We start from the raw sequence: 12428 nt of genomic DNA on the forward strand, positions 1-12428 counted from the left end.
GCTTGTGTGTGAGGGTTTTGTGCTGCTGACTCTAACACTAGGACTGAAAGTATTTGGGTTTTTTTTTTCTTGGCCTCCTTGTTCTTTACGGAGCAGAATACCTTCTCCATAAAGGGCAGAACATAAACAGAGAGGCTGACTGTAGTCACCGTCATCATAGTGGCTGTTATTCTATGAATGTTTCTGGACTTCTATTGGAAATTAGCACAGTTTCAGTACCTCAAGTGCATGTCTCTTTCCTGTGCTGTGAATTATTTTTATTTTTTTTCCTCAACTGTTTTGGCTCTGTTTTTTTACAGCATACAGCTTGTCTGAGCAATGCTGTCATTGCACTGTTGAAGGTACCCCTTTCATTTCAAAGGTACTTTTTTCAAAAGCTGCAGTCTACAAGTATTAAGGTAAGTACTGCTCGAAAGTACTGCTAAAATTTCTCTTTAGAGTCTACTTCATGAGAAAAGCCTTACTGAAGGCACAAAGCTGAACGTTTTTAATGAAGATACTTAACCGCAAATAGCATCTGGGTTTATTTGTTAGGAATAACTTGAATAATGTGTACATACAGTCATTAAGAACCACTAGGCTATGACTTAGGCAAGTAAGATTCAGTTCTTTGATTGCAAAGCCTTGAAGATAAAATCTAACTGGAGTTTTTGCTGATTCTGATTCTGCGAAGCTAAATAATAATCTAGTCCTGGGAAGGCAACTTTTATAAACTTGTATTGTTTTTCCTTTTCCTTTAAAAAGCAATGTTTACTATCTTGGAAAAAAAATGTAATATTTATCAGCTGACTGACTAAGAATGGCTTTATGTGACCTTCAGTGGTGTGGCGTTTTGTGTTTGGTGGGTTGGTTTTTTTGGTTTTTTTTGCTCAAGTGCTCCTTTTCTGGGAAAAGTGAAAGCCTTAAGATTTTTAATATTTATTCTCTATTGCACTTTACTTTGTTCAGGTTAATATACTTACCTGTGGCTATTTTGTTGAAGATTGTTTCCACTTCTTTTGAAGAAGTACAATTAATGAAATTGATATAAAGACCACATCTGGTATTGCTGATGATGCTTATTATTATAATATTAAGTTCTGTGTTTCTATTTGCTGGTTTCCCTACCAAACACCTCCTTGAAAAATTTTCTATAAGAAGGTGATCTGTTTCATCCTTGAGTTGTGTTTGCTTTTCTGGAGACATAAAATTACATCTTGGTCGGTTTTCTTCTGTTTCAGCTTGCTCTATCCCCGTCTCCGAGGAACCCAGCAGAACCCATTGCAGTACAGAACAATCAGCAATTGGCCCTAAAGGTGGAAGGAGTGGTTCAGCATGGATCTAAACCAGGCCTTTTCCGTAAAATCCAGTCTGTCTGTCTAAACGTCTCTTCAGTGCTGCAGAGCAAATCTGGACAAGACTATAAGGTATGGATAGAATAGAGCCAGAAGGAGTCTTAAGCTTTTGTGCTATATTTTCCTGCTCTTTTGTTTGGTTCTGGCTAGCAGAATTTTCAGGTGGAAATGAATAAGTTTTTCTGTAATCCGCTCACTCTTGACAGTTGACACTCTAGCACTGGCCAGAGCCAGGCATAGTGCATGGAAGGGATCTGGGATTTTTAAGCCTGCTGTATGCTGATATGCTTTTAGTAACAGCTTTTCTTCCAAACAAAAGCAGCTTTGTGATGTTCAGAACAAGTCATTAGGAATGTGCTTGAGATCAGGAAAATTCAGCCTAGGTATGTATCATATGAAACTCCACAGGGGGGAAAAAAAGGCAGGAGTAGATTATTCTCTACCACATAATCTCTAGAACTTCTTTATTCTCATTTCAAGGGGATTTTTTTGTTTGCTTATGGAAATCATGAGGACAGGCTGTCCAAATTAAATAGCACCTGAGGAGAGACATATTAAATTCAAGTCAGCAGTGTTATCAAAGATTGCATATCTGAAGTTCAGGTTCTGTTAATGTGTGACATCTAGTGAAAGACCTGTTTTGGTGAGTTTGGGGTTGGTTTTTTGTTTGTTTGTTTTGTTGTTTTGGGTTTTTTTTGAGAGGGGAAAAAGTCAGTTGCCTCTAAAAGAAGAATAGGACTAGGAAGTATGTAATGTTTGTGTGATTCATATTACTCTATGGAAAACTAGAACCTCAGGGAGAAACAGGCTTGTTAGCCACCTTGCTTCTGTGAATAGATACACAAATAATTAATTCATCGATGAAAAAGCATGTCAAACTGGCTCAAACATGCCTATGGATTGGTTTAGGAAAATTGAGTACAAAGATTTTTCTCTATTTTTTTTTTTCCTCCAAATAGAGAGCAGAAAACTTATTTTAACAGGTTTATATAAAATGGCATTTTAACCTTCCATGTGTTCTCAGATTCCTATTGACAACATGACCAATGAAATGGAGCAGAGGGTGGAACCACACAACGACTACTTCAGCACTCAGTTTCTGTTAAACTTTGTGATACTTGGCACCCACAATATCACAGTAGAGTCCTCCGTAATAGATTCAAATGGTATTGTCTGGAAAACTGGGCCTAAAACAACTATTTTTGTTAAATCTCTTGAGGATCCATACTCCCAGCAGGTTCGTCTTCAGCAACAGCAAGGACAGCCACCATCACAGCAGCAACAGCAAAGAACAGCATACTTGCGGTTTTAATTCCCAGAAGTCACTCTATCCCTATCAATGGTATTACAGTTTTTCTTGGACACTTTTTTGAAACACCTACAAATTTTAACCTTCTCCTAGAAAGTCTCAGATGCTAATTTGTTGCCTTTTAAACTACCTGGAGTAAATTTTGAACTTGATTCAGCAGAGGCAACTCTGTTCAAATTTGGAGTTGTGTTTTTAATATAAGAACTTCTACCTGATCTCTTCATTTCTGTTTACAAACCTCTCGTAGTAGGCTCCAGAAATTCTGATAGCAGGGGATACTAAGAGCTCTTTGGCTAGTACTTTCTGTGCTTTCTTTTTTGAAGCACATAAGTTCTAATGTTAGGCTTACAGGACATTGGTAAACACTTGGGCTAGTTATACAGAACTGAGTGTAATATCAAGTCTGTATCTTTTAATGTGAAGGAATTGGCAGGAATATCCACAGATTTTTTTCTCCTGTAATTTTAATAGCAACTTCCAGTATTTGGCTGGTATATGTGTTTTTATTACAATTCATCAGCACTACTTAATGCATGCATCTGAAAGAAAAAAGTTGCGGTTCGCTTGTCATACCTAGACGTTGTAGAGAGAGGAGACTGCTTGAGGGGTTGTGTCTGGGGAGTCTTACAAGAGGCAGAATTTTACAGGTGGGAACAATAACTTTTTCTCAGATGATATAGAAAAGATTACTACGTTGTTTTTAAATCTTCATGTATTTGTATTTTGGAAGGCTTTGGTTTTTTGCTCATCTTATAGGGAAGTTAACTTGCAAGTTGTCATTTGTTTTAATTGCTTTTTTTTTTTTAAAAAGTAATTTTATATACCAAAATTTTGTAATCTTGTGTACTCTGACCAATTAATCTTAATTGTTACTTTTACTAACTAACTTGAAGGAGAATTTTTCCAATACTAGAAATTGGTCCAGAATAATTTTGGAAATATGCCGCTTCATACATAGTTTTCATGCTTCCTTTGAGACGTAAAAGGCTGAACTCTGCCTGTGTCTGGACTCCCAGGCAATAGATCACATAACATGTCCTTCACCTGGTCCTCATAAATAATCTCTGCTTATTACTGTGCAGGAAAGTAGGACCCACTTGAATGGGGAGGAGGGAAGAATGGTACTTCTTACAGACTCCATTTTGTAAATAGTTTAATCTCTCTCATTGCAGCAGAAATTTTCATTGTTATTTTCTCAGTAAATTCCTAAGATACTGTTATTTCTTCAAGTTAATTTCACTGTAGAAGCTGACGAGAGCTTGCAGATTCTGCTTGCCTTATATGCAGAGAATATGATAATGAATTGTTATAAGCCTAAGTTTCTTTGGCATAGCTGGATGAAGAATTGTTTTCACTGTGTTTTCCCATAATAGTTGCTTAAGAAATCAACTTTCTTCCTCTTGGATTAAGATTAACCAAAAAAAAAAAAAAGACATGATCATGGTAGATTTCATAATATCTTGGTCAGGCTATAATCCTAAGCAGAAAAGATAATTGTGATGCAAGGTTGAAATAGAAGACTCATAAAATTCACCATCATCCTTCTTAACTCTGATTTTTATTTCGTGCATGAGAGAGAAACTACCACTACCCTTCAAGCTGGCTGAGGAAGGTGGTGGTTTCTGTCCCCACTTTTATGGTTATACACTTAGTTTCGTGTGTGCGTATATGCGTACAGCTATATGTGCACACATGCATACATATACGTATAGCTATGTATAGTTACATGGTCCAGAAAGATTCACCTAGTATTGTACATGCAGTCTGTCAGATTGAAGATCTGAACTGTTTGCGGTTGGTTGGGTTTTTCAATAAAGTTATAGATCAGTGTCTTAACCACAAACCCTCCTTATTGTAATGCAAAAAGAAAAAAAAAAAAAAGGACTGAGGTCAAACTATTTATTTTTATTTTTTTTTATCCTACATAATGAATGTGTGATTCTTGCTCTGTTATTGACCAAGTTGCTGGAAACCTGTGATGGCAGCATTCCAAAACAACTCAGAAATGAAATGAAATTTCCACACCGGGGAGCAGACTTTTCTCGTAAGTCACATGATGTTCACAGTGCACAGCGAAACTTATGAGAAGTCTAGTAGAAATAAACTTATCTAGGGAAAGCCCTGACTTGGCCTTTGGCTTAATTGTCTGCGAGCCACTAAGATTAACCCTGCTGCAGTTGAAAAAATTGTCCTTCCTCCAGAAGAGTTTGTTCACCTGATCTGTGAGGCCTCTAGAACTCCAGGAACTTGTATCACTTTTGGAGCCAGGCAAATAATAACTGAAGTCTGGAAATCTGTATAGGAGATTGTGGGGTGACAGTAAATGTCTTCTGGAAAATGGCAAGTAGTAATTATTGGAAATTAGCTTGTACAGGAAGGTGGCTTGCTGTGCAAGTGTCTGAATTTCTAACAGACCGAAGGGTTTCTCATGCTGGTTCATTTGCAGGTTAGTTATATGTGTGTGCTGATCAGGAAAGACCCTGGACCTGTTACTAAGCTGTCCTTTTACGTAAGCATGGTGTTTTACTGTATGTGGAGGTTTGTAGTTACGATATTCTTTGGGTCTTTGTTTTGTTTGTTTTCAAACACTCTGTGTTTTTATTCCTAATACACTGTGAAATTCACTTGGCAAACAGGAACCAAGATTTTCATAGAAATCAATGACTCAAAATACCCAAAGAGAAGTGAGGAAGGGTGTTACAGTTACAGCAACGTACAAAAAGCTGCTGTTGGAGCTATCAGCCGTGACTGTGATCCTTGACTATTAATAGAAGCAGGGAGGTTATCTTGCTTGAATCCTGCATTCTGTTTCTGGTGCCCGTACTTGAAGATGTGCAACAAAAAAAATTAGAAAGTACTTCTATGATATGAACCCAGGTTAAATCTCCTTAGTGTTTCTGCATAAACAAAGCAGTAACTTGATCGCTATGCATAGTTGCACACTGATAATGAAAGAAAATTCAGATCTTTTTTTCACTTGCTGGCAAAAGAAAGAAAATATTCACTAGCTAGACATTGGTCTTGAGGCTGCTAAGAATTCAAACAACAAAAAGGCTTATGCAGGCAGCTACGTCATTATCTTGTATTAATGATTAAGATATGCTTTCATCTAGCTTTGATAAATTCTTGGGCTGGGGAAGGGTGGAGATGATCAAATTAAGATGACCAGAGGTATTCATAATACGTGCAGTTCTGCATTAAGGCAATAGCAATTGCTGCTTAGGCTCTAGAATTTAAACGGACTTCTCTGTGGATGATGTAGCCAGTTACTCTCAGAAGTACTTACTACTCAACGTTCTTGTGAACCTGTGCTCAGACATACCAGAAAGTGTCATTTCTAGATTCCTGCCTGATCTCTTGCTGAAGGCAATGTGGAACTCAACAAGGGGTAAAGAAGGAATTTCCCCTGTCAAATTCTGCCTTCCTCTGGAATTTAGAGTGTGATCTCCTGCTAAAGTCATTTAAGTGTGTTTCATAAGTGATTCCCTGAAGTTGCACTTGTCCTGGGTATTCATGGCATCTTAGACTTACCTTCCCATTTTTGTTTCCCTGGCTATGCACTCATTTTACCCAAGGACTGAAATGCCTTAATTTAGCTAAGGTTTTTATATTTAATAGTGGATATATGTATATCTTTGACTTAAATCCTGTGAAACTGTACAGGAATTGGATGGGTCTAGAAGCAGGTTCAATGGTCCTTTAAACATATACATAAACTTTTAAAATTATTTTCTTTAGTGAAGACACAACTTCAGTTTAAAAAAGAAAAACAAACACAAAAACAACTTATTGAAGGAATTGATAGGATTTGAATGAATTATATTGCATTCAGAAAATCTCTTCTGAATGATGTTCAGTGTGCATGTATATAGAGAAAGAGAGATATCGTACAACACAGTATGGCAGCATCTTGCCTTCGAAGTAGCTATATTACTTTTCTGGCTGTCATCTTCCTTCTGGCCTACAGTGCTTTGCTGTCTCCTTGGTCAGCGTATTTACACATATGCCCTTCTCATACTTAGCAGCATCTTCTCAAAACAATCTGTTCCTTTTGTGGCAGTGCAGGTGTAGTCAGGTATCTGCGTTGCCCAAAGCAAGACAGGGAGGAAAAGCAAAGGAGGGTAGAGGGGGTGACTTTATAGCCCTCACAAAGCAGTTCTGAGTTGAGTAGGGCCCAGGAACTGGTAGTTTTCTGCTCGGCTGCTGTATCCCAGCGTCCAGCACTATTGGAGCTGCTTTTGCTTCACCCACATAGATGCCTTCAAGGATGCAACCCTATATGCTAAGTAAAAGGTGACCCATCCAGAACCTTGGCCTATTAACCTCCAAAGCAGAGAGAGTGATAGAGACAAAAGCAGTTTTTGAAAGCAAGGGAAAAACAAGTGTTACACTACTTCTCTTACAAGATATATTACGTGGTGTTGCAGTTACCTTCTCCCCACGTGAATTTTTTAAGCCAGGTGCTGTTTTGTGTTACTGGGAAACAAGTCTATCTTAGTGGTGACCCTAGATGGCTCCTGGATTCTTTGTACTCCAAGGGACATCTGCCTGACAAACAGCAGCTGCTCAAACTTGCTATTGAAATCACAGATTACATGTATTTCAGCAAGCAGTCATCCCAGTTGTTCTGCAAGCTTCAGAAAGTTGCTCGACTCTGCTGATTGTCAGCATAGTGCTGAGAAATAGGAAGTATCTTCTTGGTGTTCTCATTTGCTTTTAGGATAAAGTCTTTATCTACCTCTTGCTTGCCCACCTCAAAGCAATGCTATCAAAATTAAGGACAGCTTGGCTGTATGTTAATGGAGTTTCCAGTTAACCTCAGCCTCCTGATCTAAGGATCTTAGACAAGGTAAGAGCAGCATTCAGTGAATTTTGAGAGAAAAATCTTTCTCAGGCTAGAAAGAGCCTGTGGCAATGTATTAAACTCTTTGGTCTACTGGACACCTAGTTGTAGTAAAAAGCTGATTTTTCTTTTTGTCAGTGCTGAACTAGTGACCCAGTAGAGCAGTCAAGGACATACTGCAGTTCTTCAATTGTATAGAAATAAAACTTAGACTATAGCCACTTCACAGCCTTAAAAATCACACACCCCTTTTTTTTTTTTTTCCCAACGGATAGAAATTCTTACATTCACATTCCCTCAGATTTAAGTTTGATGGGGTTTTCAAGAAGTCTTTTAAAACTGATTAATAAAAGCAATTGTTTGTAGTCTTTTATGGCTATCAGTGGTGAGTAAAAACCTCCAAAGAAGATAAAAAAGACTCGTGTGGGTTGGCTGATTTAAAATCCCTTTGCTCAACAGTTTAAGTCTGTGACTTGCTGGCAGTCCATCTTATAGATTCCTTCCTTGCTTATTAGAAGTACTACGTTTAGGAATGCAGTTAATTTGAAATTAATAGCTGTCCATGCTTAACACACAGCTTCTAACTTCAGGGCAGAAACAATAAGTAGCAGTTAAACTACAAGAGACTGTGATAAATATAAACGGAATGGTGTGTGGATGGGTGAACTCTGACAAAGATAAGTGAATCTTCAGGGTACAGTTCCATCCTTCACTTAACGCAGTCTAGTTGTGTGGTGTTGCTGAAAGGGGCTCTCTGCTGCTTATTCCTGCCTCCGTCTTTGCTCTTTGCATCATATCACGAGTTTATCCCGTTAAAATAGTTTCATTTTGCTAGGGTGTTTTTTCAGCTGAATCAGCAGGCTTGTCTTAGCGGACTGTGCAGCAACTTGATCAACAGAGCCAGTACAAGGAAGGTGTACAAGGAAGCTAGTACAAGGGTAATAATCAACTGTTGGACTGCCTGACCATGCATCTGTGGTATATTTCTGTGTTTAACACAAGTCTGGAGGGAACAATCTGTTCATGTACATCTGAACTGTGGCATTTCTGCATGGCCAGTTTTGAGAGGGCAGAGATCACTTCAGTAGTTACCAGGCAGCTGCCTGGCCTTCCCATCTGCCATGAGTCACCAGCCACGAGTGAGGCAGCAGAAAGGAAGAAATGCCCTTGTGGAGCAGTGGATGAGGCCAAGCCTGCAATGAGTTGTCAGTCTTTGCTCCGGAGCGTGTGGGGTGTGCTTGTCTATGTCCTGATTTGCCAGCAATGCAATGCATATGGGTAGTAGCTCACAGTTGTGAGCGATGACAGCTGTCTCACTTGCCTTGTTTCACAAAATCCTAAAGTGTGTGGATGTCAAGGTTCTGATTTCACATTAGCTTTTAGTTGTACTGGTATTATTCCTACATTGAAGACTGAAATTTTGGCTAAAGCCAGGCTTTTGTGACTTAAATCCTCTGGCACTAGTTTCACAGGTATGTATTTGCAGAAATTGGTCTGTGCAAATTACAATGTTCAAACTAGATCATTGTCCACTGAGTAAAGTGGAAAAGCAACATGGATGGAGACCTCTCAGAGCTAGTCACCCAGCTCAGATAGGAAATTCCAGAAGATGTAATAATTCACAAAAGAATGTTGTCTGACCTCTTCAGAAGGTCTCTTTCCCTCATTTCATGAGGGAGGAGCAGAAGCTATTGTAATTAATTATGCTAATTGTTGTACCTCATTTAGTGAAGCCATCACTCTGACACGTTTTTTCCTAAGCAGTGTGAATTGATCCTGTCTGCAATGGACAAACTCTGATAGCTTATTTCCTTTGTGTCTCTCTGTATGTCACCAGTAAAGAATTGATGGGCATTTTCATCCTTTCAGAGGCAAAGATTATTACCTGACAGTCTTCTGTGTCCTGTGAGAGAGATGCAGAACCTTTCCTTGTTTCGCCTGTTGTAAGGGTTTGCGTGTTAGTGCGGACAAGTCTCTGTAAGTCGGGTAGTAATTTTGGAGAGGATTAATTCTGAGTGCATCTGGATAGTACAGCCCACACAATGGATCCCCTAGAGAGATTTGTATTTCTGTTAGCATGCGTACAGTAGGTTAAGAACAAAAATATAATTGATTTTTTTACTTTTGGGGTGAGTGGGCTGATACAGGTGAAATATAAGGATAGCTTGATGGCTGTAGGTTTAGTTGTCTTCCTGATATTTTGGCCTGACCCTAAGAAAGACATCTTGTTATTGTATGTTGTTTTTTCCCATTTAAAAAACCAAAACCCTAATTCCTTATACTTTGCTGCTCAGAGTTTTAGAAATTCAATGTTGTGCTATGGAAGTACCAAACACTAAGCTGTTGTTTTTGTGAAAGGATATTTTTTCTTTTTGTGTAGGAAAAAGGAGGTCCCAACCTATGATTATTAAGTGTGTTGCAATACCTACAGTAGTACAATGTGGCAAGATAATGAAACCAGAGCAGAACGTGCATGGCAATAATGCTTTTGGGAAAAACTATTTTTAAATGCCATGCTGATGAATCAGTCTTTCTCCCTCTTGCATTTTGTTTGTTTGGGGTTTTTTTTTCCCCCTCAACAAAAACCAGTGGTGCAGAACAGGTACTCGTGTCTAAGTCTGTCCTTTAATGATATGAGTGTGCTAAATGGCAGATGGGAATGTTGATGATTCACTGGATATATTTATGTATATACGTAAACACTACCTCACTGGAAAACAGCTTACAGAGAGGGATAGGGTAACTTTAAAATTTGTTTTCAGCATGGCCCGTTCTGTAGTATAAACATAGTGAGCTCTTGCTGTGACAAGACAGATGGGAGAGCCCTCTGTGATGCCTGCCTCATCACCTGAAATGTGCCTTTCTGCTTCTCTTGGGCTTTCTGGGCACTGCCTGTACCGTCACGGCTAATAGCAGCATTTAAGGGCTAATAATCTACTGTCAGGTCAGCCACTGTTTACCTGTGTTATAATGTAGTTTTTCTGATTCATGAGTTCTCACCTATGTCTGGCCACTTCTGGCAGAGATGAGAATGTCCTTTGATATGAAGAGCTGCTGGGACCTTGACAGCCTCTTCCTGCTGTAAATCTTAGACTGCTTCCAGCGGCTCCAAGGCAGCCCAGGGAGAAGCTGGCATTGGCCACCCCACATACTCTGCTGTGCAATCTGAATAAATTAAAACATGCCACTTATAATCTCTTGAGGTTTTACTTTCAGCTGCTTCTCCACAATCATGATAGGTATAAATCATATTTTGCATAATCTCATTCCTCATTTTTATTTTTAGCACTTGACTCCAGGAAGTGTGGCTTTAAAAAAAAAAAAAAAAAAAACAAGAACCAAATGTTCAGTAAAATCTGTCCTACTGACAATATTGTTAGACAATTCAATTTGCTTTGATTTGGCTTTCAAATGCCCAGTCTTGCTGGGCTGTGCCTGATATATTTAGCCATTCAAGGTGTAAAGGAACAGCAGAATAGGAAATTAATAGAAGTCTTACAAGCCAGATGTGTTCCGCTCAAACCTGTAGAAAAGGAAGTCTGGGCAGGAGGTGGGGAGCACTTGTGTGAGTGAGACTTGTAAACTGACAAAAGTTGATTGCAAGTTAGCAATTTAAAAATGTATTGCTGTAATTACCACCTGGTTTATTTTCTCACCTACACCTTTTGGAAGAGAAACTCAACACCCTCTGATTGTGCTCATAGAAATGATTGCAACTAATAAAGTTACATATTCAGTAAACTAGAGTTTTGAAATATTGAGATCACAGGGAATAAAAATATAACTCATTTTGACCTTTACCTTCAAGGACAGACTCTGACAGTTTTCTAAAGAAGCTATGGAGCCTGGGTTAGTCACAGCAGTTTAGCTGTTTGAGCACTGATTCATTTGCGCCAGTCCTTAGTACTAGCTGTGGTGTTGGTAATGAAAAATTGATGGCTGAAATTACAGAAGGACAGAGACGGAAAGGGCCTTTTCCAGCAGGAGAGCAGCAATCTACAGCTGTGCTGCCTGAGACATAATTTGTTTGCCAGTGATTTGGTTACTTGACAGTCTAGATGGATTCAAAAGCCATTCACAGCAATCAGATTTCTAAAGAGAATGTAGACAAAAGTTTCCTTCTATGTAGGATAAATCCTGTTAATGCTGTTGTGCGGTTGACACAGGGCACAGGATGTCTGCTATAGTCTGTATTGGACTTCTGTTAAAGTGAGGTATATAATTCATGCTCAGCAGAGGCAGTTGGGACCATGACTCATTTGTGCCACTCTAAAATATTAAAACTTCCAGGCCACTTCAATTACAAGCCTGGCAGGACATACAACCTGATACAGTGAAATATTTACCTGTGTTATCCAGGCAATGGCAAAGAAGACAGTCACTGCAAAGAATGCTACTTGTGATTAAGGATGCCATTATATAAATTGTTTCTTTAATTATTTTGACTATCTAGGAGTAGCAACTGCTACTCTGAAGAGTGGTGGAAGATAAGAGAAACTGGACAGATTTATACTTCTGTAATAGCAAAGATTAAAGATGAATTCTAAAAGAACTTGAAAAGGATCTTGAGGTATTTGAGTTTCTGGGGAAGGGGAGAGATACTAACAGTGCATTTAATAAATACACTCAAATAGTATATGTTAAGTATGACACTACTGATTAAAGACTAATTTAAGTGTTCTTGATGATCAAGTCTAATGTAACAGAATTAGTACTTCTAAATTGCTAAAACTAGAATCTTGTTCCTAAGCATCCTTTTTAATCTAGCTTGTAGCAATAGCTGGAATTTATATGCTTGTGTGCTTATTCGTGTGGTTTGTTTTTTTTTTAATGTCCAATCCAATAGCATCGTATCACAAATTCAAAATTTGATTTTTTGCGTTTATGTAGGTAGCTCTGTTGAACTCTGTTTGCAGGCAACAGATGTACTTAGGAGTAGCCT

At 38.6% G+C, this 12428-nt stretch overlaps 1 protein-coding gene across 1 annotated transcript in view; it reads left to right on the forward strand.

The window, feature by feature from the left end:
- INTS7 (integrator complex subunit 7) overlaps positions 1-12428 on the forward strand; it is a 44472-nt gene that overhangs the window by 21023 nt on the left and 11021 nt on the right. Inside the window, exons 18-20 of the mRNA XM_063328503.1 lie at positions 300-398; positions 1221-1406; positions 2359-2676. Coding sequence (XP_063184573.1) covers positions 300-398; positions 1221-1406; positions 2359-2646 — 573 coding nt within the window. The 3' untranslated portion in view covers positions 2647-2676. The remainder of the gene's footprint in view (positions 1-299; positions 399-1220; positions 1407-2358; positions 2677-12428) is intronic.

Source organism: Chroicocephalus ridibundus, chromosome 3 (assembly GCF_963924245.1).
Source record: "Chroicocephalus ridibundus chromosome 3, bChrRid1.1, whole genome shotgun sequence".
Lineage (NCBI taxonomy): Eukaryota > Metazoa > Chordata > Aves > Charadriiformes > Laridae > Chroicocephalus > Chroicocephalus ridibundus.